Source organism: Salvelinus namaycush, chromosome 5 (assembly GCF_016432855.1).
Source record: "Salvelinus namaycush isolate Seneca chromosome 5, SaNama_1.0, whole genome shotgun sequence".
Taxonomy (NCBI): Eukaryota; Metazoa; Chordata; class Actinopteri; order Salmoniformes; family Salmonidae; genus Salvelinus; species Salvelinus namaycush.
In genome coordinates, this window is record NC_052311.1 from 37,868,878 (window position 1) to 37,896,849 (window position 27,972).

At 41.1% G+C, this 27,972-nt stretch overlaps 1 protein-coding gene across 1 annotated transcript in view; it reads left to right on the forward strand.

Moving 5' to 3' along the window:
- Positions 1-327: 327 nt before the first annotated feature.
- LOC120047098 (receptor-type tyrosine-protein phosphatase U-like) overlaps positions 328-27,972 on the forward strand; it is a 281,387-nt gene continuing 253,742 nt past the window's right edge. The window contains exons 1-2 of the mRNA XM_038992639.1: positions 328-337; positions 786-914. Of these exons, the coding sequence (XP_038848567.1) occupies positions 328-337; positions 786-914 (139 nt within the window). The remainder of the gene's footprint in view (positions 338-785; positions 915-27,972) is intronic.

Sequence of the window (27,972 nt, forward strand, 5' to 3'; positions counted from 1 at the left end):
CATCATCTCGTCGAGTCTACCTTGAAATTATAAAGCCAATCTCAATGTGACCTGCCAGATTCAGAAGCTTGAAAACCCCATTACAAAAAAAAGCTGAACATAATTCATGATGGTTTTTATTTAAATTATTTTTTGTCAAAGATAATTGTTTCAGTATAGTTCGTTTTTCAAAAGGGTTTGTTAATTATTTTATTTAAGTTTACTAAATTGTACTTTCATGATCAGTTTTCAGTTTGTTTACTGAGTGAGAGTGTCAGAGGGGCTGGAGTGGAGTACAGATTGCATTGCGGCTGGCTATTATTAATTGATGTCTGGGTGGAGTGGGAAATGGATACCGGTTGGTTGTCTGGCATCTGTCCCATCTCAGTAATAGAAAGAGGATCAGAGGGGATATCGTGGTGAAATATAGCCCAAATGAGCCACTACACAACAACACTGTAATAATAACTACTGATAGTGGAACATTTCTGAAGTGAAGGCAGGTGTTGTTGGGGATTGATGGTGGGTTCTCACCTACTGCAACAATCCCTTTATTCTCTATGGAGCTTCATGTTATCATAAGTGAAATACAAATAAGATGCAATTACTGATTGATGGTGGCAATGGCTGAAATGTGTGTCCATCTTGGGCTAAATCTATGATTCCTTTCAATCCTAGGAAATCAAATGAAATGTGATTATGTGCAGTCCATAAAAAAATATAATTCATTAATCCCTTGATATTGAATGACATTTACTTCATCATGTGTGACCTCCCACTTAATGTCTCCTTCTCTCTCTCCTCAGCAGCAGGCTGCACCTTTGACGAGGATTCTGAGCCCAGTCTGTGTGACTTCACCCAAGCGGAGGAGGATGACTTTGACTGGCAGCCTTTCAGGACACACAACTCACCCTATGCCTCTGACCTCCTGTGTGGTGAGTTCTTGCTCTTATTATGCTTCAGAGTATTGAAGTATTCTCAGGTGCTAACCTGGTATGCACTATGGTATCCAATGCAAGTATCACTTTTACTTTGTGGATGGGGTATCTGTATCAGCAAGTATAAGAAACAAGGACTGGGGGGTGAGACATCTCGAGTCTTAATGTGTGATGTTATCCTCCCTGGATTGCCTTGCTTATCAGCCAGTGCCTGCTCTTCATGGGTGCATGTTTGTTCAAAGGAGATGCTGAAGCTGTCTAGAAGCTGTGGGTGTTTTGGAAACACTCCAAAGTGTGGATGCCTGCCTAGGATTATTAATGGGATTCAGCGTGTATAGGTGTGGCGTCGAGCAGCGTCGGCCTCATCAGGAATGTGTGGCCGTATGCAAATCAACCATGAAATGTCCAGCATGTCTTTAATCAAGCAGTCATATCCCGCAGTGGTGTCTATTCCCCCACTAAACCTTGGGATAACTCTTATGTTAACCAGGTTTGCAGGGCAGAGGCTGACAGAAATGTACAGTTTCATGCGTCTCTGCTGGATGCTGCCACATGGAGAATGGAACTGCATGCGTACTTTATAAAATGCACCGATCATCCGACCCACACATTAACAAACACCTTGGGGGAATAGACAGAAAGAGAGGGGGGAGTTTACAGGATTTACAGCAGTGCTATTGACGCTTATGGGCAAGGTTGCAGCTCTTCAAGCCGACTGCCTGAGAGGAGTGATTAGACCACTGACCTTTGTCTCAGTCTCAGTCAACCAATGATGTCTCACTGTGTGAGAGGTGTGGCAGGAACATTGTGCAATGTGTAGAGAATAGTATGGAGTAATTTTTTTTAAAATGAAAATGAAAAAAAGTTGGAGATGCAAAATAAACTTCAAAGAAACCCCCCAAGACACCGTAATTACATAATAGAATAGGACAAATGGTTGGCTGATACAAAAATGGATATTACGAAAAATAACATAAGCTGTGCTGAGAGACAGACAACACAATGATAAGACTCACTACAATAGAGCGAATTGAATAATAGGACATTTATTAATAATTAGAGATTTATATTTTAACAGGGAATCATTCAGGGCCTTAAGAAACACCTCACACATTTGGTGGAGGAGACTACAATCACACATAGCAGCCTTTTGAAGAAGGTCAAAAAAATCCTAAAGGGAGATGAAGTGAAGGCACTTTTTTTTTGCACAATGCAGGGGATGCTGATTTTCATGAAATCACTTCATACCACCAAGCAACACACACATTACATTCATAACTTTATAAATCCAACGATCCCAAACTGTTAAACTGCCTATCTCTGTGCCCTAGGAGGAAGTCCACATAAAGAACATGAGCGCATCTACTGCTGCTAAGCTTCCCAGTAAAGCAATGAAATCAAGTAAGCATCCCAGAAGAAAAGTGCTCCAAATAGCCCATGTTGACATATGCAGCTTAAGAAACAAGGGTCATGAAATCAATAATTTGCTAGCAACAGATGTCATTCATATTCTGACTATCTCTGAAACTCACTTAGATAATACCTTTGACGATACAGTGGTAGCAATACAAGGTTATAACATTTACAGAAAAGATAGAAACGCCAATGGTGGAGGTGTTGCTGTTTATATTCAGAACCACATTGCTGTAAAGATTAGAGAGGATCTCATGTCAAATACTGTTAAAGTAATATGGCTACAGGTTCATCATCACCTTTGATGATACAGCGGTAGCAATATATGGTTTTAAAATTTACCGAAAAGACAGACATGCCAACAGAGGCAGTGTTGTGGTCTATATAAAGAACCACATTCCTGTAAAGCTTAGAGACAATATAATGTTAAATACTGGCTACAGGTTCATCTGCCTCACCTAAAGCCCATTCTTGTGGGAAGCTGCTATCACCTTTACTGCCTCACCTAAAGCCCATTCTTGTGGGTAGCTGCTATAGACCACCAAGTGCTAACAGTCAGTATCTGGATAACATGTGTAAAATGCTTGATAATGTATGTGATATCAACAGAGGTATATTTTCTGGGTGAGTTAAATATTGACTAGCTTTCATCAAGCTGCCCACTCAAGAAAAAGCTTCAAACTGTAACCAGTGCCTGCAACCTGGTTCAGGTTATCAGTCAACCTACCAGGGTAGTTACAAACAGCACAGGAATGAGAGTTCATAAGAGGTCATACAATAAGTTTTGTAGTTATTCCTATGTTATTGATGTAAAGAACATCTGTTGGTCCGTGGTGTGTAATGAGGAGCAAACAGACACTGCACTTGACACATTTATGAAATTGCTTATTCCAGTTGCTAATAAGCATGCACCCATTAAGAAAATGACTGTAAAAACTGTTAAATCCCCGTGGATTGATGAGGAATTTAAACATTTTATGGACGAGAAGGATGAGGCAAAAGGAATGGCAAATAAGTCTGGCTGCACAACCTATTAGCAAATGTATTGCAAATTGAGAAATCATGTGACTAAACTGAATAAAAAGAAGAAGAAACTACACTTTGAAATTATCAGGTTTCGGGTATGACCCAGATGCAGACAGTGTCGAAGTAACAAATGTTTATTTCTAGTACAGAGGCAGGCAAACGACAGGTCAAGGGCAGGCAGAGGTCAGTAATCCAGAAAGGGTGCAACTGGTCCGGAACGGCAGGCAGTCTCAGGATCAGGGCAGGCAGAAAGATCAATAATCCAGAGAGGTGTGCAAGCTATAGATTGGCAGGCAGGTTCAGGGCAGGCAGAAAGGTCAAAACTGGGAGGAACAAGAACAGACAGGGGCAAGGGGACAAACGCTGGTAGGTTTCACGAAACAAAACGAACTGACAACAGACAAACATAGAACACATGTATAAATACACTGGGGATATTGGGGAAGATGGGCAACACCTGGAGGGGATGGAGACAAGCTCAAAGACAGGTGAAACAGATCAGGGTGTGACTGAAACAAAGATACATGAAATAAAGAATGATAGTATAAAGCTTTGGAGCACCTTAAATGAAATTCTGTGAAAAAAGGCAAACTCAGCTCCATCATTCATTGAATCAGATGGCTCATTCATCACAAAAACAACTGATATTGCCAACTACTTTAATGATTTGTTCATTGGCAAGATTAGCAAATTTAGGCAAGACATGCCAGCAACAAATGCTGACACTACACATCCAAGCATATCTGACCAAATTCTTAAATACAACCATTGTAATTTTTAATTCTGTAAAGTTAGTGTGGAAGAGGTGAAAAAATTGTTGTTCATCAACAATGACAAGCCACCGGGGTCTGACAAATTTGATGGAAAATTACTGAGGACGATATTGCCACTCATATTTTATATTTAAGCCTACTAGAATGTGTGTGCCCCCAGGCTTGGTGGGAAGCAAAAGTCATTCCGCTACCTAAGTATAGTAAATCCCTCTTTAATGGCTCAAATAGCTGACCAATCAGCCTGTTACCAACCCTTAGTAAACTTCTGGAACAAACTGTCAGCATGGATATAGAGACAGACTTTAGATAAGCACAGCACTTACACAAATGACTGATGATTGGCTGAGAAGAATTGATGAGAAAAAGATTGAGGGGGCTGTTTTGTTAGACTTCAGTGAAACTTTGGACAATATCAATCAAAGTCTACTGCTGGAAAAACGTATGTGTTATGGCTTTACATCCCCTGCTATATTGTGGATAAAGATTTACCTGTCTAACAGAACACAGAGTGGGTTCTTTAATGGAAGCCTCTCCAACATAATTCAGGTATTCCCTGATTAGATTAGAAACAATTCCCTGCATCTGTCTAGGCCCATTTACTATTTTCAATCTTTACTAATGAATTGCCACTGGCTTTGAGGAAAGCCAGAGTGTCTATGTATGTGGACAACTCAACGCTATACATGTCAGCTACTACAGAAACTGAAATGACTGCAACACTTAAAGAGCTGCAGTTAGTTTCAGAGTGGCTGGCAAGGAATAAGTTAGTCCTAAATATTTCTAAAACTAAAAGCATTGTATTTGGGACAAATCATTCCCAAAACCTAAACCTCAACTAAATCTTGTAATAAATCATGTGGAAATTGAGCAAGTTGAGGTGACTAAACTGCCTGGAGTTACCCTGGTTTGTAAACTGTCATGGTCGAAACATTTTGCTACTTCCCCCCATCTTGGGTACTGTTGTATGTCCATGATAGGGCGCTGCACTACCTTCTTGACAGCACTATCAACAAGACAGGTCCCACTGGCCCTAGTTTTGTCGCACCTGGACTACTATTCAGTCATGTGGTCAGGTGCCACAAAAAAGGACTTAGGATAATTGCGATTGGTTCAGAACAGGGCAGCACGGCTGGCCCTTGGATGTACACAGATAGCGAATATTAATAATGTGCATGTCAATCTCTCCTGGTTCAAAGTGGAGGAGAGTTTGACTTCATCACTGCTTGTATTTATGAGAGGTATTGACATGTTGAATGCACCCATGCATACCCCACAAGATATGCCACAAGAGGTCTCTAGACAATCCACAAGTCCAGAACAGACTATGGTAGGCGCACAGTACTACATAAAGCCATGACATGGAACTCTATTCCGCATCAAGTAACTCATGCAAGTAGTAAAATTAGATTTTAAAAAACTGATTTGAAAAACACCTTATGGAACAGCAGGGACTGTGAAGCAATACAAACATAGACACACACACACACACACACACACACACACACACACACACACACACACACACACACACACACACACACACACACACACACACACACACACACACACACACACACACACACACACACACACACGATAACATGTGCACCATACACACATGTACACATGGTTTTTGTACTGTATATATGTGGTAGTGGTGGAGTAGGGGCCTGAGAGCGCACAATCTGTGAATGTATTGTAATGTTTTTAAAATTGTATAAACTGCCTGAATTTTGCTCGACTCCAGAAAGAGTAGCTGCTGCCTTGGCTAATGGGGATCCATAATAAATACAAATACAAAACTTATCATCCGCATTCTAGTCATTTGCTGCCATCAAATCAAATGTATTTATATAGCCCTTCTTACATCAGCTGATATCTCAAAGTGCTGTACAGAAACCCAACCTAAAACCCAAAACAGCACAGAGGCTAGGAAAAACTCACCTAGAAAGGCCAAAACCTAGGAAGAAACCTAGAGAGGAACCAGGCTATTAGGGGTGGCCAGTCCTCTTCTGGCTGTGCCGGGTGGAGATTATAACAGAACATGGCCAAGATGTTCAAATGTTCATAAATGACCAACATGGTCAACTAATAATAATCACAGTGGTTGTCGAGGGTGAAACAGGTCAGCACTTCAGGAGTAAATGTCAGTTGGATTTTCATAGCCGATCATTGAGAGTATCTCTACCGCTCCTGCTGTCTCTAGAGAGATGAAAACAGCAGGTCTGGGACAGGTAGCATGTCCGGTGAACAGGTCAGGGTTCCATAGCCGCAGGCACAACAGTTGAAACTGGAGCAGCAGCACGGCCAGAAGGACTGGGGACAGCAAGGAGTCATCATACCAGGTAGTCCTGAGGCATGGTCCTAGGACTCAGGTCCTCCGAGAGAAATAAAGAAAGAAAGACAGAAAGAGAGTTAGAGAGAGCATACTTAAATTCACACAGGACACCGGATAAGACAGGAGAAATACTCCAGATATAACAGACTGACCATAGCCCCCCGACACATAAACTACTGCAGCATAAATACAGGAGGCTGAGACAGAAGGGGTCAGGAGACACTGTGGCCCCATCCGATGATACCCCCGGACAGGGCCAAACAGGCAGGATATAACCCCACCCACTTTGCCAAAGCACAGCCCCCACACCACTAGAGGGATATCTTCAACCACCAACTTACCATCCGGAGACAAGGAACCCGAGTGTAGCCCACAAAGATCTCCGCCATGGCACAACCCAACCCAGACAGGCACAACGCAACCCAGACAGGAAGACCACGTCAGTGACTCAACCCACTCAAGTGATGCACCCCTCCTAGGGACGGCATGGAAGAGCACCAGTAGGCCAGTGACTCAGCCCCTCTAATAGGGTTAGAGGCAGAGAATCCCAGTGGAGAGAGGGGAACCGGCCAGGCAGAGACAGCAAGGGCGATTCGTTGCTCCAGTGCCTTTCCGTTCACCTTCACTCTCCTGGGCCAGACTACACTCAATCATAGGACCTACTGAAGAGATTAGTCTTCAATAAAGACTTAAAGGTTGAGACCGAGTCTGCGTCTCTCACATGGGTAGACAGACCATTCCATAAAAATGGAGCTCTATAGGAGAAAACCCTGCCTCCAGCTGTTTGCTTAGAAATTCTAGGGACAATTAGGAGGCCTGCGTCTTGTGACCGTAGAGTACGTCTAGGTGTGTATGGCAGGACCAAATCGGAAAGATAGGTAGGAGCAAGCCCATGTAATGCTTTGTAGGTTAGCAGTAAAACCTTGAAATCAGCCCTTGCCTTAACAGGAAGCCAGTGTAGGTAGGCTAGCACTGGAGTAATATGGTCACATTTTTTGGTTCTAGTCAGGATTCTAGCAGCCGTATTTAGCACTAACTGAAGTTTATTTAGTGTTTATCCGGGTAGCCGGAAAGTAGAGCATTGCAGTAGTTTAACCTAAAAGTGGCAAAAGCATGGATGAATTTTTCTGCATCATTTTTGGACAGAAAATGTAAGATTTTTGCGATGTTACATAGATGGAAAAAAGCTGTCCTTGAAACAGTATTGCTATTTTCGTCAAAAGAGAGATCAGGGTCCAGAGTAACGCCGAGGTCCTTCAGTTTTATTTGAGACGACTGGACAACCATCAGGATGACTTGTCAGATTCATCAGAAGATCTCTTTGTTTCTTGGGACCTAGAACAAGCATCTGTGTTTTGTCCGAGTTTAAAAGTAGAAAGTTTGCAGCCATCCACTTCCTTATGTCTGAAACACAGGCTTCCACGAGGGCAATTTTGGGGCTTCACCATGTTTCCTCGAAATGTACAGCTGTGTGTCATCCGCATAGCAGTGAAAGTTAACATTATGTTTTCGAATGACATCCCCAAGATGTAAAATATATAGTGAAAACAATAGTGGTCCTAAAACGGAACCTTGAGGAACACTGACAATAACAGTTGATTTGTCAGAGGACAAACCATCCACAGAGATAAACTGATATCTTTCCGACAGATAAGATCTAAACCAGGCCAGAACTTGTCCGTGTAGACCAATTTGGGTTTCCAATCTCTCCAAAAGAATGTGGTGATTGATGGTATCAAAAGCAGCACTAAGGTCTAGGAGCACGAGGACAGATGCAGAGCCTCGGTCTGATGCCATTAAAAGGTAATTTACCACCTTCATAAGTGCAGTCTCAGTGCTCTGATGGGGTCTAAAACCAGACTGAATCATTTCGTATACATTGTTTGTCTTCAGGAAGGCAGTGAGTTGCTGCGCAAAAGCTTTTTCAAACATTTTTGAGAGGAATGGGAGATTCGATATAGGACGATAGTTTAAAAAAATATTTTCTGTGTCAAGGTTTGGCTTTTTCAAGAGAGGCTTTATTACTACCACTTTTAATGAGTTTGGTACACATCCGGTGGATAGAGAGCCGTTTATTATGTTCAACATAGGAAGGCCAAGCACAGGAAGCAGCTCTTTCAGTAGTTTAGTTGGAATAGAGTCCAGTATGCAGCTTGAAGGTTTAGAGGCCATGATTATTTTCATCATTGTGTCAAGAGATATAGTACTAAAACACTTGAGTGTCTCCCTTGATCCTAGGTCCTGGCAGAGTTGTGCAGACTCAGGACAGCTGAGCTTTGGAGGAATATGCAGATTTAAAGAGGTGCCTGTAATTTGCTTTCTAATGATCATGATCTTTTCCTCAAAGAAGTTCATGAATTTATTACTGCTGAAGTGAAAGCCATCCTCTCTTGGGGAATGCTGCTTTTTAGTTAGCTTTGCGACAGTATCACAATTTTTGGGGGGATTGTTCTTATTTTCCTCAATTAAGTTGGAAAAATAGGATGATCGAGCAGCAGTGAGGGCTCTTCCATACTGCACAGTACTGTCTTTCAAAGCTAGTCGGAAGACTTCCAGTTTGGTGTGGCGCCATTTCCGTTCCAATTTTCTGAAAGCTTGCTTCAGAGCTCGGGTATTTTCTGTATACCAGGGAGCTAGTTTCTTATGACAAATGTTTTTAGTTTTTAGGGGTGCGACTGCATCTAGGGTATTGCGCAAGGTTACATTGAATTCCTCAGTTAGGTGGTTAACTGATTTTTGTCCTCTGACGTCCTTGGGTAGGCAGAGGGAGTATGGAAGGGCATCAAGGAATCTTTGGGTTGTCTGAAAATTTATAGCACGACTTTTGATTGTCTTTGGTTGGGGTCTGAGCAGATTATTTGTTGCGATTGCAAACGTAATTAAATGGTGGTCCGATAGTCCAGGATTATGAGGAAAAACATTAAGATCCACAACATTTATTCCATGGGACAAAACTAGGTCCAGAGTATGACTGTGGCAGTGAGTAGGTCTGGAGACATGTTGGACAAAACCCACTGAGTCAATGATGGCTCCGAAAGCCTTTTGTAGTGGGCCTGTGGACTTTTCCATGTGAATATTGAAGTCACCAAAATTAGAATATTATCTGCTATGACTACAATGTCCGATAGGAATTCAGGTAACTCAGTGAGGAACGTTGTATATGGCCCAGGAGGCCTGTAAACAGTAGCTATACAAAGTGATTGAGTAGGCTGCATATATTTCATGACTAGAAGCTCAAAAGACGAAAACGTTTTTTTGGGGGGGGGTAAATTGAAATTTGCTATCGTTAAAGTTAGCAACACCTCCGCCTTTGCGGGATGCACGGGGGATATGGTCACTAGTGTAACCAGGAGGTGAGGCCACATTTAACACAGTAAACAAGATTATGATCAGTGTCAGTAGAACATTGACTATAACTGCCTTGGAAGTGAGGGTTCTAACATTAAGTAGCCCTATTTTGAGATGTGAGGTATCACAATCTCTTTCAATAATGGCAGAAATGGAGGAGTACTTTTTTCCAGTGAGATTGCTAAGGCGACAACCACCATGTTTAGTTTTGCCCAGCCTAGGTCGAGGCACAGACACGGTCTCAATGGGGATAGCTGAGCTGACTACACTGACTGTGCTAGTGGCAGACTCCACTAAGCTGGCAGGCTGGCTAACATCCTGCTGCCTGACCTGCACCCTATTTCATTGTGGAGCTAGGGGAGTTAGAGCCCTGTCTATGTTTGTAGATAAGATGAGAGCACCCCGCCAGCTAGGATGGAGTCCGTCACTCCTCAACAGGCCAGGCTTGGTCATGTTTGTGGGTGAGTCCCAGAAAGAGGGCCAATTATCTACAAATTCTATCTTTCAGGAGGGGCGGTAAACAGTTTTCAACCAGCGATTGAGTTGTGAGACTCATCACTCCCCTTAACTGGGAGGGGGCCAGAGACAATTACTCGATGCTGACACATCTTTCTAGCTGATTTACACGCTGAAGCTATGTTGCGCTTGGTGACCTCTGACTGTTTCATCCTAACATCGTTGGTGCCGAGGTGGATAACAATATCCCTATACTCTCTACACTCACCAGTTTTAGCTTTAGCCAGCACCATCTTCAGATTAGCCTTAACGTCGGTAGCCCTGCCCCCTGGTAAACAGTGTATGATCGCTGGATGATTCGTTTTAAGTCTAATACTGCGGGTAAAGGATTCGCCAATTACTACTGTTTTCAAATTGTCAGAGCTAATGGTGGGAGGCTTAGGCGTCTCAGACCCCGTAACGGGAGGAGTAGAGACCAGAGAAGGCTCGGCCTCTGACCCCGACTCGCTGCGTAATGGGGAGAACCGGTTGAACGTTTCTGTCGGCTGAATGAGCGACACCGTTTGAGCATTCCTACAGCATTTCCCTCCAGAAGCCATGAGAAAGTTGTCTGGCTGTGGGGACTGTGCGAGGGGATTTATACTACTATCTGTACTTACTGGTGGCACAGACGCTGTTTCATCCTTTCCTACACTGAAATTTCCCTTGCCTAACGTTTGCGTCTGAAGCTGGGCTTGCAGCACAGCTATCCTCGCCGTAAGGCGAACGTTCTCCTGTATATTATGAGTACAGCGACTGCAATTAGAAGGCATCATGTTAATGTTACTACTTAGCTTCGGCTGGTGGAGGTCCTGACAAACCACGTCCAGATAAAGCGTCCGGAGTGACAAAGTTGAATGAAAATAAAAAAGTTGAGTGAGGAAAAAAATAATATATAAACGGTTATTAAAAAGTAAAAACCGTAAAGTTGTCAGGTAGCAAAGTAAGGTTAGCAACACAACGCACAACAGCACGTAAACAAGTCAGACACCATCCAATTCAGTGCAGGCGTTGTGATAATTAATACTTTCCCCTTCCATTTGAATTAAAACCGGATTACATTTAAAACAATCTGGGGCCTTCAGTGAAACTATAGCGGGGGTGAAGGCAGACAGGCAGGTAACAAAGGGGGAAGAGACAGCTTTGGGGAACACATTATCGACCAAGAACCCAGACAAATACGTGAATTTACTCACCCAGGCTTCTTTTCTCTGGGCCACACCCATGGCAAGATGTAAGGTAGTATATTAGCTCATATTATTCATCTGAAATAGCACTGTGAAAATACCATGGCATACATAGGATCCTAGAACGGAGCAACGTACTAAATCAAATCAAATACATTTTTATTTGTAACATGCGCGGACACAACAAGTGTAGACTTTACAGTGACATTTTTACTTACAAGCCCTTAAAACCTCTTGACGCTAGGGGTCAGATTATTATTATTTTTTTTTTTAAATAATGTTCCCAAGGTAAACAGACTATTTCTCAGGTCCAGATCGTAGAATATGCATATAATTTACAGATTAGGATAGAAAACACTCCAAAGTTTCCAAAACTGTCAAAATATTGTCTGTGAGTATAACAAAACTGATTCTGCAGGCGAAAACCTGAGGAAATCTAACCCGGACGTTTTTCTTTACATTTTTTATCTGTGTTTCCTGGCCCGTCTTTCTTCCATTTAAAGGGGTATCAACCAGATTCATTTTCCAATGGCTTCCTCAGGCTGTGACTAGGCTTTAGACATAGTTTCAGGCTTTATTTTGAAAAATGAGCGAGATTTTTCAAAACTAGTCAGGTGTCCTCTGATTAGTTCCTGTGTGCGAGAGGGTAGCTCTCCATTTCCTTTTTCTCTTTTATTGAATAGGTTACGGTCCGTTTGAAATATTATCGATTATGTTTGTTAAAAACAACCTGAGGATTGATTATAAAAAACATTTGACATGTTTCTACGACCATTACGGATACTTTTTGGAATTTTCGTCGAACGGAACAAGGCTTTGGTTTTCTGAACATAACGCGCAACCCAAATGGCGTTTTTTTGTTATAAAAGTAATATTTATCGAACAAAAAGAACATTTGTTGTGTAACTGGGAGTCTCATGAGTGCAAACAACCGAAGACTATCAAAGGTAAGCGATTAATTATATTGCTTTTCTGACTTTCGTGACCAAGCTAACCAAGCTAATATAAGGCTAACTGTTCTAACATTGATTGATACACTCACAAAAGCTTGGATTGCTTTCGCTGCAAAGCATATTTTCAAAATCTTACACGATAGGTGGATTAACAACAAGCTAAGCTGTGTTTTGGTATATTTCACTTGTGATTGCATGATTATAAATATTTTTAGTAATATGTTTTAATCTGATACGTTTGGGAATTTTCTTCTGCCTTTCAGGACCGGAACGAGGCTGAAAAAATATTAGAAATATTTTTAGTAATATTTTGCGCCCTGCAATTCAGCGGTTGTTTAGGAAAATGATCCCGTAAAAGGGATCCGTAGCGCAGAGGGGTTAACCAACAATGCAGTTTTAAGAAAATACCTAAAAAAGTAAGAAATAAAAGTGATAAATAATTCAAGAGCAGCAGTAAAATAACAATAGCGAGGTTATATACAGGGGTACCGGTACAGAGTCAATGTGCGGGGGCACCGGTTAGTCGAGATAATTGAGGTAATATATGTACATGTAGGTAGAGTTAATAAAGTGACTATGCATAGATAATAAAAGAGTAGGAGCAGGGTAGAAGAGTGGGGGGGGGGGGAAATGCAAATAGTCTGGGTAGCCATTTGATTAGATCTTATTAGGAATCTTATGGCTTGGTGGTGGAAACAATTTAGGAGCCTCTTGGACCTAGACTTGGCGCTCCGGTACCACTTGCCCTGCGGTAGTAGAGAGAACAGTTTATGACTAGGGTGGCTGGAGTCTTTGACTGTTTTTAGGGCCTTCCTCTAACACCGCCTGATATAGAGGTCCTGGATGGCAGGAACCTTTGCCCGGTGATGTACTGGGCCATACGCACTACCCTCTGAGCAGTTGCCATACCATGCAACCCATCAGGATGCTCTCGATGGTGCAGCTGTAGAACCTTTTGAGCATCTGAGGACCCATGCCCAATCTTTTCAGTCTCCTGAGGGGGAATAGGTTTTGTCATGCCCTCTTCACGACTGTCTTGGTGTGCTTGGACCATATTAGTTTGTTGGTGATGTGGACGCCAAGGAACTTGAAGCTCTCAACCTGCACCACTACAGCTCTGTTGATGATAATGGGGGCGTGCTCAGTTCTCCTTTTCCTGTGGTCAACAATCATCTTCTTTGTCTTGATCACGTTGAGGGTGAGGTTGTTGTCCTTGCACCACATGGTCAGGTCTCTGACTTCCTCCCTATAGGATGTCTTGTCGTTGTCGGTGATCAGGCCTACAACTGTTGTGTCATCGTTAAACTTAATGATGGTGATGGAGTTGCGCCTGGCCGTGCAGTCATGAGAGAACAGGGATTACAGGAGGGGACTGAGCACGTACCTTTGAGGGGCCCCCGTGTTGAGGATCAGCGTGGCGGACGTGTTGTTATCTACCCTAACCACCTGGGGGTGGTCCGTCAGGATGTCCAGGATCCAGTAGCAGAGGGAGGTGTTTAGTCCCAGGGTCCTTAGCTTAGTGAGGAGCTTTGAGGGCTCTATGGTGTTGAACACTGAGCTGTAGTCAATGAATAGCATTCTCATGTAGGTGTTCATTTTGTCCAGGTGGGTAAGGGCAGTGTGAAGTACAATTGAGATTGCATCATCTGTGGATCTGTTTGGGCGGTATGCAAATTGTAGTGGGTCTAGGGTTTCTGGGATAATGGTGTTTATGTGAGCCATGACCAGCCTTTCAATGCACTTCATAACTACAGACCTGAGAGCTACGTGTCGGTAGTCATTTAGGCAGGTTACCTTGGACCAACACCCAAGTGTTCTTGGGCACAGGGACTATGGTGGTCTGCTTGAAACATGTTGGAATTACAGACTCCGACAGGGAGAGGTTGAAAATGTCAGTGGAGACACTTTATTTTTTTTATTGAATATCTGAAACATACAATATACTTGCAGTGAAGCCGCTCAACAACTACATTATACCAGTCATCCAACAGACTCCCATTCAGAGCGACACATCCAGGGTCAATGCCCTGCTCAAGGGCACTTTGACAGATCTCCCACCAGGCCAAAAAACGTAAACCTGAACCCTCCAAGATCCCCCTACAGTTTCCCAATAGCTGTCCCTCAACCATTCAATTTACGCAGTAATTGTCTGACCCGGTCTCTCCAGATCTCATAACAGTACTATTTCCAGGGTCACTTTTAGATCAATGCTATCCAAAATAAATGGTCTACTAATTCTGTATCCTCACAACAAAATCTGCAGCATTTGGATGATTTTATACCCCAAATATTCAACATTTTGTTGGTGGCAAGAATTCTATATAATAATTTTAGCTGAAAAGCATGAAGTCTTTAATCTTGCGTTGTTTTATATATCAACTCATACCATGGAATCGGCACATCAAAAATCTCTTCCCAACTATTTTGCAATCTGTATGGCACAGTTGTCAACATCCTGGTCCTCAAATGAAACTGGTATACTTTCCTATTTATGCTATTTTTATTCCTCCGCCAGTTTTGATCCTTTATATTGGGCAGACAGACCAGTTCCCTACCTCCTCCCGCTGCCACCTGCCTACTCCATGTTTGGGGTAATGCTGTAATCAATTGGTTGTACTCTTGGATTGAGCAGACCTTCCCCTACAATTATGATAACTCCATGAAGGACATAACTCTACCATTCCAATTTACAATATCATTTAAGAAGAAAATAACATTTAAAAACATATTTTCCATTAATACAGGTATTTTATCAACCAGCACATTTGAGTTCAGCCATAATATGTGTTGTAATATTTGTTATATCTTTTCAGGGGGATGAAATTGAAATTGTAGCCAGCTGCTTGTTTGAAAAAGAGGGATATTTAGAAAAAAGTATCGTTTTCAATTAATCAAAAATGAGACATGGCAATCTGCACAAAGGCAAAAAGGCAATTTTTAAACAATGGATGATCTTTTCTTAGTAATCTACTTGAGAACCATTTAGGGTTCAAATACTACTTTTGAATAAGTGAAGCTTTTAGAGAGAGGTTTAGTGCTTTTATATTTAATAATCTCAACCCAGCCAATTCATATTCATTATATAGATAGGCACATTTTATTTTGTCTGCTTTAGCGTCCAAGATAAAGCAAAAAAATGTTGCTCATGTTGAAAACAAATCATCAGGATTTGGCAGCACCATAAGTAAGTGAGTAAACTGAGATATGACAAAAGAGTTATATGGCTTCTTATGGCTTAAATCCCATTAACTTCACTAGGGTAGGGGGCAGCATTGGGAATTTTAGATGAAAAGCGTGCCCAAATTAAACTGCCTGCTACTCAGCCATAAAAGCTAGAATATGCATATAATTTGTAGATTTGGATAGAACAGTCTGAAGAACAGTCTGTAGAACACTCTGTAGAACAGTCTGAAGTTTCTAAAACTGTTTGAATGATGTCTGTGAGTATAACATAACTCATATGGCAGGCAAAAAAAAAATCCAACCAGGAAGTGGGAAATCTGAGGTTTGTAGTTTTTCAAATATTTGTCTATCGAATACACAGTGTCTATGAGGTCATATTGCAGTTCCTAAGGCTTCCACTAGAAGTCAACAGTCTTTAGAACCTTGTTTGATGCTTCTACTGTGAAGTGGGGGCGAATGAGAGGGGATTGAGTCAGAGGTCTGCCAGAGAGCCACAAGCTGACCATGCGCATTCACGTGATAGTTAGCTTGCGTTCCATTGCAATTCTACAGACAAAGGAATTCTCCGGTGGAACATTATTGAAGATTTATGTTAAAAACATCCTAAAGATTGATTCTATACATCGTTTGACATGTTTCTACGGACTGTAACGAAACTTTTTGACTTTTCGTCTGCACCTAGTGATCGCGCCTCATGAATTTTGATTACTGGGCTAATCGCGCGAACAAAAATGAGTTATTTGAACATAAATGATGGACATTATCGAACAAAACAACAATTTATTGTGGAACTGGGATTCCTGGGAGTGCATTCTGATGAAGATCATCAAAGGTAAGTGAATATTTATAATGCTATTTCTGACTTCTGTTGACTACACAACATGGCGGATATTTGTTTGGGTTGTGTTGTTCTCTGAGCGCTGTACTCAGATTATTGCATGGTGTGCTTTTTCCGTAAAGCTTTTTTGAAATCTGACACAGCGGTTGCATTAAGGAGAAGTGGATCTAAAATTCCATGCATAACAGTTGTATCTTCTAGCAATGTTTTTATGAGTATTTCTGTAAATTGATGTGGCTCTCTGCAAAATCACTGGATGTTTTGGAACTACTGAACATAACGCGTCAATGTAAACTCAGATTTTTGGATATAAATATGAACTTTACCGAACAAAACATACATGTATTGTGTAACATGAAGTCATATGAGTGTCATCTGATGAAGATCATCAAAGGTTAGTGATTCATTCTATCTCTATTTCTGCTTTTTGTTACTGCACTCTTTGGCTGGATAAAAGGCTGTGTTTTTCTGTGACTTTGCTCTGACCTAACATAATCGTTTGGTGTGCTTTCGTCATAAAGCCTTTTTGAAATCGGGACACTGTGGCTGGATTTACAACGAGTGTATCTTTAAAATGGTGTAAAATACTTGTATGTTTGAGGAATTTTAATTATGGGATTTCTGTTGTTTTGAATTTGGCGCCCTGCAGTTTCACTGGCTGTTGACGAGGTGGGACGCTACCGTCCCACATACCCTAGTGAGGTTAACGGGATCGATATGACAACAGCCAGTGAAAGTGCTAGGCGCCAAATTCAAAACAACAGAAATCTCATACTTAAAATTCCTCAAACATACATCCACAGGTACACCTCCAATTGACTCAAATTATGTCAATTAGCCTATCAGAAGCTTCTAAAGCCATGACATCATTTTCTGAAATTTTCCAAGCTGTTAAAAGGCACAGTCAACTTATTGTATTTAAATGTCTGACCCACTGGAATTGTGATATAGTGAATTATAAGTGAAATAATCTGTCTGTTAACAATTGTTGGAAAAATGACTTGTGTCATGCACAAAGTAGATGTCCTAACCGACTTGCCAAAACTATAGTTTTTTAACAAGACATTTGTGGAGTGGTTGAAAAATGAGTTTTAATGAGTCCAACCGAAGTGTATGTAAACTTCCGACTTCAACCATATATACACTCTCACTCACACAACCCACACACCGGGATGCACGCATACAGTATTTTTGCATTTATGGAAGATTGAAGTTTGAGCAGTGCCAAAGAGAGACTGCACTATAGCCTGCATCATTTTTATTGTGACAGTACAATAATGAAGTTTCAGTTTACGCTGCTGTGCACTTAGGCACTAAGCAGCCTTCATGTCACCTTGCTGGAAGTCATACATTCTCAAGGGCGCAATAACAAAAGCTATACACATAACTTCTGGGGAAACTAATATTTTTTTTTATACTTTGTGCTTTTTCATTGCAAAGGAAATTAGGACTTTTGGGGTCGATCCTCTGGGTAACATTGGGCAGAGTGGAGAGAGTTTCACATCAGAGCGGTGACATTGAGCTGCCCTATGGCATCGGTAGCATGTTTTTCTCCTCTTCCCCTCACTCTTTGAAGTGGCAGGGACTGTCTGTGGTCTGCAACTGGCTGTCCCTCACATGGTCGCAGAACACTCTCAGAAACAGCTGCCGGATTTGCACGTCGCCTAACTCCTAATTTGCGGGCGCCCACTGGGAACCAGGAGCATAAACACACTCGCTTTTCCATCTCAGCGGACCCTTGCGACATCTCCTCTCTCTCTCTCTCGCTCTTTCTCTCTCTCTTTCTCTCTCTCCGAGAATTCAATTAGATAATTTGGCTAAGTTTGTGGTCGGGGCATTGTACATGCCTATAGTACAATAGTACACAGTGGCTCCAGCTAAAGCCATCTAGACTGCAGGGAGTGTCAGTGCCCTGCAGTCAGACTTTCCACAGAGAGACAGGCTCTGCCTGGGAAGGGGCTCTAAGATGCACTATGCCAACTGCTACATGTCTCATTCTGGCCTATATTGCTATAACTTCAGGGCATTTCTGCTTTACGGCAGTAGGGCCTCCCCTTTCCCAGAAGTCTGCCAGTCACCACGGCTCTAAATACCCCTGTACCAGCCTGCTACCTGCCCTTGCTACATCCATTCTCTGTCTGTTCATTGTGGTTCCCTCACCCCATCTCTCCATTGCAGGCTAAAGCCAACACATACAAAACTTTGTCCAAAAAAAGACTAAACTAGCCACGATCTAATCTACCAATGCTCAACAAGACAGATATCCCCCTTCCACATATCTCAGGGTTTCATTACCAAGTTTAACATTCCAGCGTCTTGGTCAGAGGTGCTGTCTCCTGTTATGATTACAGAAGGAGATAACCATGATTTATTGGCCAAACACCAAGACAATTAATTAGAAAGTGGAGTTGGGCTAATCCTGTTTTCCTGGACCCTTAATCGGGTCTAACCAACCCCCTCACACCCATGAGAAGTCATGCAGGAAGGCGAGGCTAAAAGCCGTTCCCACATTTAGGCTTGTGTGTGTGTGGACAGGAAGTGTGTGTATGTGCATGCATGAGGGTGTGTTTATGTGTGCATGTGGATATGTGGATATGGACGAGATGAGACGAGGCGCTGTTGTTTACAGTGCTCGGGTGCAGCAAAAAATCTATCTCCCTGACGCCTTAAGCGTGAGGGCTTAACAGGCTCACCAATTCAAAGGCTTGTGTCTAATGCTGTGGGCTCCTCCTGTCTCTGCTGTTCCTCGCTTCTCTGCTCAGCTGCAACCCCACAGCAGTCACGCTTGGGTCTCCGTCTTATCGGACCATAACTCTCCAAGGTCATTAGTAGCCTACCAAACTTGCTAACTGCCTCGTACTCAGCACTCTATTGTCCCTCTAATCACTCTGACATCAATGCAAATGTATTCAAAAATGTAATCAAACACTTCATGAGAGTCCATGAGCTCATGTTGCGCAACATTTATATAGGCTATGCAATTGCGGGAGAAAACAGAGTGATGGCCGCTAATAAAAAGAGCAGGGTCCCATCAGCTTTCTATTGGCTAGACCTACTATATTTATTTCTCAACTTTCCTAATATTAAGCACATTGCTTATATTTACAACAGGAGTATAGCCTACCTGGCTGTCATGAAAATAAACCACGGGGAAAAACATCCTCCATTCGCTATTTAAGGGCATAGATGACATTTCTTTTTCCCCGCTGCCCCTGTTTCGGTATAGGTGCATGATAATGGTCCATTTTAAATCAAAACAAATGTTACACGTATATAATTTACTATATTTAAAGACAAATTTAAATCAAGAACAGTCTGATGGATGACAATATTAACCTATCACTTGATGATTTATTGAATGATTTATTATCAGTTGTGAATGATGCCCAGCATAAGAAACAATGCCTTTTTTTTGCGACTTTTGCGATTCATAGTCACACACCTCATGTAGTCTGGCCTATATGTTTTAATAAGGTTTGTATCACAACTAGAGTGGCCAAATAACTTCTTAAAATTAAGCACATTAATCTACTTCACAAAGGGTGTAGAGCCTAACTGGCATATATAAGCAGCGCATGAGTTTCAAGTTTTGGGAAAATAATGTTCACCATAAAAATGCACATTTATTAATAAAAGCATGACATGCATAAGTGCATTTGCAGTCACTTTTGATAAAGTTTTTTTCCGCGAATGGAAAATTCACACTTATAGCCTACTACCATGTGCACATTGCTGCGCTTATAATGTGAAGAAATACCCTAATAGTTTATCAACATTTTAAGCTAATTGTTCTGACCTATTGCGTCAGCCACATTGCGTAAAAAAGTGTTTTTGATGCTAGTGGTTGTATTAATTTGGGATCTTTCGCATCCCACTACTGTCCCAGACTATGTTTGTAATATTTATTTCTCGCACAGAATAGAATAGGTTGACTTTTGTGCTATGGGGGATAGTAGATTGACATAGGCTAGTGCTTTTCCTTTTCATTAGGCCTACTCATCTTGTTGGCTGATGAAAAGTAAATGTGGACAGTTCTTCCAATATCTTAAATATGCATATCAGAATTCGATAAGGACACAAGCAGTTGAGTCCCCGATGTGTCTGTCTTCACTTGTAGCCTGTGAGAAAGACCCAATCACATGACGGAGAGCCAGATTGTGCAGCACACTCAGGGAGAAGGGCACAACGCAGCACTCCAAGCCACAAAAGACATGGATTTTTTAGGATGCATTGCAGCCACAAAGGAGATGCCGCTGTGAAAATCGAGGCATTATCAAGTGCTTGTCAAATTGTGAATGAGAGTCTGTTAGAGTGTGTACAGCCTGCGCAAAAAAACAAAGCATGGCTCATGACTTTCAAGCGACTTTAGAGTCTCATCATGCAGCCTTACAATGTATTAAAAAAAAAAAAACATAGTGCCCAACATTTGTAGAACAACAATCTGAGCCATGCTTTACATGAATAACTCTAGATTAACTGCTCAACACAGAATAGCCGCATGTGCACACTCCCTCAAATCCTTTGGAGAAAATATTGATATTTTATTCAGCTTTGTTCAATTGTATTCTTCATACTATAAAATAATATAAAATAATGTGACGGAATTATAAGCAAATATTGTCTGCTAAATGAACTAGTGTAGCCCACAGCCATTTGCCATAGCCACATCAGAACCTAACATAAGGACAACTCAGAGTATTCTACTATTTTCTTCTGAAAAGGACAACATTTTCTTCATATCATGCTTCTTTGGACCTGTCTAAAATAAATAATGGTATTATTTTGAAGGTGTAGGCTATATTACATAGACTACAAGCCATTTCAAAAAGTATAATACATCTATGTGTGGAAGCCAGGAGATGCTACTGTAAATGTGTTTATGTTTATTTAAAAAACAACTTTATTTATCTAGGCAAGTCCGTTAAGAACAAATTGTTATTTACAATGACGGCCTACCAAAAGGCAAAAGGCCTCCTGCAGGGACAGGAGGAGACAACAATACATCACGCTGTAACGGGCGTCTTGTGGTGAATGAGCGGACCAAGGCGCAGCGGGTGATGAATACATAATGAATATTTATTAACAGAACGACGAAACACGAAAACTCTTTAACAAACTACAAAACAAATAAACGACGTAGACTGACCTAAAACATGAGAACTTACAAATACACGAAGAACGCACGACCAGGTACAGACTACAAACAAACGCTACAGTCCCGTGTGGTACGAACATACATACAGACACGGAAGACAATCACCCACAAACAAACAGTGAGAACAGCCTACCTTAATATGGTTCTCAATCAGAGGAAACGTCAAACACCTGCCTCTAATTGAGAACCATATCAGGCAACACATTAAACCCAACATAGAAACACAATACATAGAATGCCCACCCCAACTCACGCCCTGACCAACTAAACACATACAAAAACAAGAGAAAACAGGTCAGGAACGTGACACACGCAAAGCAGCCACAACTGTCATTAAGAGTGTCCATGATTGAGTCTTTGAATAAAGAGACATTAACGATCAATTACTGTGAGACTGACAATTATTTGCTTGACATTCACCGGCTGATAACATTTCATGACCGCCACAGCCCTAGACATGCTTTGTTTCTTTTAAAGAAACCAACCTTTAACTTCAACTTCTTCACCAGCTCAGTGACATGTTTTTTTAAATGACAGTTTGTCATCAAGCCATATACCAAGATATTCGTAGGAAGGACATCGCTCAATTTGTCTACCGCTCAAACTAGTCATGACAAATTCATTTAAAAATGTGTTATGGGACCTAGAAAAAAGCATGTATTTTGTTTTGTTTGCATTTAACATTAATTGTAGAGACAATAGTGACCTCTGCAGTGCTTGAAAACAAACTTAAAATGTGAAAAGGCTTGGCCAACCAAAGGAGCAATGGAATACAACACTGTCATTTGCATACAAATTAACATTGCATTTTTTTTGCATTACCAATGTTATTTATATAGATTGTAAACAGTAGTGGGCCGAGTATCGGACATTGGGTCACCCCTTTATGTAACTCAAGGACCCAATCTATCTTGATGGCCTGAGTTCTGTCATTAAGATAATTATGAAACCATCGGCAAGCATCAGTACCCAACCCTTTTGAGGGCAGCTTATTCAACAGAATAACATGGTCTACAGCTACATGGCAGCACAATTCTTTCTATCATCTAAGGTATTTTTAATATCATTTATAACAAGCATGGTAGCCGTAGTGGTGCTATGTTTAGATCTGAATCCGGATTGACTAACATTAAGAATACCATTTACAGATAGAAAATAACGTAGCTGTTTGTTGACCAATGATTCTAGTATTTTGACAAGACAAGGGAGCCTGGAAATGGGTCGATAATTATCAAGATCACTACTATCCCCGCCCTTATGGAGTGGAAGCACAAAAGCTGCTTTCCATACTTTTGGAATATTTCCTGATACTAAGTTAAGTAAAAAATGTGTGTTACTGAGCCAGCAATGAGGGGCGCTGCATACGTAGCTCTTTCATACAGTCAATGACCAAAAGTGCCCGCTTTGGCCTCATGGGTGGAATGTCATTAATATTTTTCTTAATTTCATAATAACAATTATTTTAAAAAACCTGATGAAAATCTGGTGTTTCTATATCAAACAGGTTTGTTATATTTCAGTCTTCTGTGATGTACAGTACAAGTCAAAAGTTTGGACACACCTACTCATTCAAGGGTTTTTCTTTTATTTTGACTATTTTCTACATTGTAAAATAATAGTGAAGACATCAACACTATGAAATAACACATATGAAATCATGTAGTAACTGAAAAAGTATTACACAAATCAAAACATATTTTAGATACTTCAAAGTGGCCACCTTTTGCCTTGATGACAGTTTTGGCATTCACTCAACCATATTTACCTGGATTGTTTTTCCAACAAATGATAGTACCACTAAACGCAAACCAGCTGGGATGGCGTATCACTGCAGAATGCTGTGGTAGCCATGCTGGTTAAGTGTGCCTTGAATTCTAAATAAATCACCAACAGTGTCACCAGCAAAACACCCCAAAACCATCACACCTCCTCCTCCATGCTTCACGGTGGGAACCACACATGTGGAGATCATCTGTTCACATACTCTGCGCCTCAGAAAGGCATTGCGGTTGGAACCAAAAATCTCAAATTTGGACTCACCAGACCAAAAGACAGATTTCGACCGGTCTAATGTCCATTGCTCGTGTTTCTTGGCCCAAGCAAGTCTATTCTTCTTATTGGTGTCCTTTTAGTAGTAGTTTCTTTGCAGAAATTAGACCATGAAGATCTGATTCACACAGTCTCTTCTGAACAGTTGATGTTGAGATGTGTCTGTTACTTGAACTCTGTGAAGCATTTACTTGGGCAGCAATTTCGGAGGTGCAGTTAACGCGAATGAACTTATCCTCTGCAGCAGAGGTAACTGTGGGTTTTCTTTTCCTGTGGCGGTCCTCATGAAAGCCAGTTTCATCATAGCGCTTGATGGTTTTTGCAACTGCACTTGAAGAAACCTCGTCCACGCCACGCTGATCGTTGGTAAGCGAATGGTCCTGCTATCTGTCTCTCCTTAACTTGTTGACCAGTGTTTTGGCTCACTGCCCCGCATTTTAATGCTTGCTTCTACAGCACCAACTTGTGAGTTGGACATCTCCCGCTCGTATAGTGTAAGTGCACGGAAGCCCAGGTCTCAAAATATTAAATATATAGCGCTGAAGTTCTGTACTGTAGCGTGTAGCGTGAATGAAATTTAAAAGTAATTTCCAATTGAGCCGACATATGCAGCGCTCTTGTGAACTGCAGTCTCTGCGAACGTGGGAACAATGCCAAGAGTGTGCAAAGCTCTCATCAAGGCAAAGGGGTGGCTACTTAGAAGAATCTCAAATATAAAAATATTTAGATTTGTTTAACACTTTTCTGGTTACTACATGATTCCATATCAATTATTTCATAGCTTTGATGTCGTCACTATTATTCTACAATTAAAATAAAGAAAAACCCTGGAATGAGTAGGTGTGTCCAAACTTTTGACTGGTACTGTGTGTATATATATAAAAAGTAATATTCTTTGGAGCGGCGTAGACGAATATAGGGGAAACACAGCAGCCTATGTGCATGTGCAATCAGTGCCTGTTCTAGAGGTGCGTGTGTGTGCATGCAGGTGTGTTGAACTGTTACCAGCATGGGCAATGCGTATTCACAGGTTTTCCTAATGGATTCTCCTCACGTAAGAAGGCCACTGACAGTAATGCAGAGTGAAACCTGAGCAAATTCTCTGTCTGAGTAATTCTCAGACACATCCATTAATGTGACCAGACTAGATTGATTGATGCCTCAGCGCGCCTCACAGATCAAGAGAGGAGACAAGAGTCATAGATTTAGGAATTAGGAGGAGGATGTTGTCAGGCATATACAAAATATCTCTGTAGACAAATTGCACAACTGATACGGGACATCGTAGATACAGAGGAATGAGTCGGTGTGATACACATTTCTCTTTACATTCTACACTCATAAAGAGCATCAAACAAAGTATTCGTTTTGTTTAACATTGATTTCAAAGCTGCAGGGAGGGACGCGTGGATCATTTATTTTTCAACTTAAAAGTATAAGCTCATTAGTGCTATTTTAAGTGGATTTCATATTCTTAGGCTAGATTAAAACCTTTTCTCAATAGGGGGGCGCTGTTTTCACTTTGTAAAAAATCGTGCCCAAATTAAACTGCCTCGTACTCTATTCTAGCTCGTACAATATGCATATTATTATTACTATTGGATAGAAAACACTCTCAAGTTTCTAAAACCGTTTGAATTATATCTGTGAGTTAAACAGAACTCATTTTGCAGCAAACTTCCTAACAGGAAGTGAAAAATCTGAAATCAAGGCTCTGTTCCGGGGCTTTCCTATTCAATTGCTTGAAATCTATGGATATACATGCACTTTATACGCCTTCCACTAGATGTCACCAGGCAGTGGAAGGTGGAATGGGGTGTCTAGCTTGATCTGAGGTCGAACAAGAGCTCTTGGAATGACGTGACCCCAATTTCCTTTGTCTAGCAAGGCGCAGGAAGGATATCAGCATTGGCTTCTGAAAAGCGTTCGGTATAGACGTCTAATAACTCCAGCTTTGATTTTATTTGATACATGTGATAATATCATCGTAAAGTATGTTTTTTCAATATAGTTTTATCAGATTATTGAACGTTTATCGGGAGTTTTGGTGTTTTCCGTTCTCTGCGTTTGGTGAAGATGGACATCTTCGCGCCACTTGGCTAGCTATGGTTGCTAATTCGACAGGAGAAGATGACATTCTAAAACCAAACAACGATTTATTCTGGACAAAGGACTCCTTGTACAAGATTCTGATGGAAGCTCAGCAAAAGTAGGAACCATTTATGATGTTATTTCGTATTTCTGTGGAAAATGTTTAGTTCTATTTTCCGCCCTAATTGCAGGCGCTGTCTCGCTATAACATAAGCTGTATGTCGTACTAAAGTTATTTTTAAAAATCTAACACGGCAATTGCATTAAGAACTAGTGTATCTTTCATTTGTTATCCAACATGTATTTTTTAGTAAAGTTTATGATGAGTTATTTGGTCAGATTAGGTGAGTGTCAGAAATATATCCGGACATTCTGGGAAAAAGTTGTATAACCACGGTTTTCAGGTCCAAATATGCACATTTTCGAACAAAACATAAGAGTATTGTATAACCTGATGTTATAGGACTGTCATCTGATGAAGTTTGTCAAGGTTAGTGAATAATTGTATATCTTTTGCTGGTTTTTGCGATCGCTACCTTTTGCTGCTGATAAATGCATTTTGTGTGTTTGGCTATTGTGGTAAGCTAATATAATGCTATATTGTGTTTTCGCTGTAAAACACTTAAAAAATCGGAAATATTGGCTGGATTCACAAGATGTTTATCTTTCATTTGCTGTACACCATGTATTTTTCATAAATGTTTTATGATGAGTATTTAGGTATTTCACGTTGCTCTCTGTAATTATTCTGGCTGCTTTGGTGATATTTTTTATGGTAGCTGCAATGTAAAACTATGATTTATACCTCAAATATGCACATTTTCGAACAAAACATAGATTTATTGTATAACATGTTATAAGACTGTCATCTGATGAAGTTGTTTCTTGGTTAGTGACTAATTATATCTCTATTTGGTCGGTTTTGTGATAGCTACCTATGCGGTAAAAAAATTGTGAAAATATGCGGTTGAGTCTTTTGCTATTGTGGTTAGCTAATAGAAATAGATATTGTGTTTTCACTGTAAAACATTTTAAAAATCGGAAATGATGGCTGGATTCACAAGATGTGTATCTTTCATTTGGTGTCTTGGACTCGTGATTTCATGATATTTATATGCTAGTATTTACTTGTGGCACTATGCTAGGCTATGCTAGTCAGCTTTTTTACTGATGAGGATGCTCCCGGATCCGGGATGGTGACCAAGTAGAAGTTAAAAAACATTCCCTTAAAAATATAGACTTTCTACAGGATGAATGCAGAGTGTAACAAAAGAAAAATAACAAAGTTATTTCAGAACGCTAGCTAGAGAATACTTTTTGGCTCCTTATCTAGTGTGGAGCCAGTCATTGGAGGCTCTGGTCTCTCTCCATCTGGCATGTTTGGCTGATGACATCAGCCTGGTTTCGGAGGCGGGTAGTGGGGCCCGCCGGAGCTCCCTCAGGCTGGAGCTTGGCAGGGCTTTCCAACGCCGCTCGCTCACAAACTCTCTGAAACCCAGCAGAACACTCGCCATGGGTGCCTAATGGCCTTGCTGCTCTTCAGAGTTTGGCAGTTGACAGTTTCTGATCCTTTTTAAGCAAGAGGCACAGATGATCCTTGATTAAAGATTAGTGTGTGGAACTTTCCCCTGTGGTTCGCTGACAACACGTCATTCTTTAGAGAACTAAACCCAGCTAGAACTATTCAATGCTCAGCAGTTAGTATTGTTGTGTTGTTTAGATGTCCATAGCATACTAAACATAGGTATTGTGTATCATGATTCAGGTGTGATAACAATGAAATGCAGAATGAGTACCCTAAACAGTATGCAGTCTCTTTATCCATGCACAGAGGGTTTAGTAAAGCTTATTTTGTCATGCTTTGTATCACCCATTGTATTAACCTGTCTCTGTGCCCACCACTCTGTCAGAGGGCAGCAATTTCTACACAGGGCCAGAACCCAGCCCCTCATCTGTGACTACCTCTAATTAAATCCCACAAGGCACAGTCATCTTGGGAGGCTGAAGCCAACTGAGAGAGAGAGATGGGGGGGAAGAGAAAGTGAGAGAGAAAGTGGGGGATAAGATTGTGAGAGAAGGAGGAGAAAAATCAAACAAGAAAGAAGGTCTTTGCTCCTTGTAATTACTTTCCAATGTATTTAGTGGGACTACAAAAGCTTTTGGTTTCTGCTCCGCAGCTTGCTCGTCTGCGGCTGAAATGTTTGTG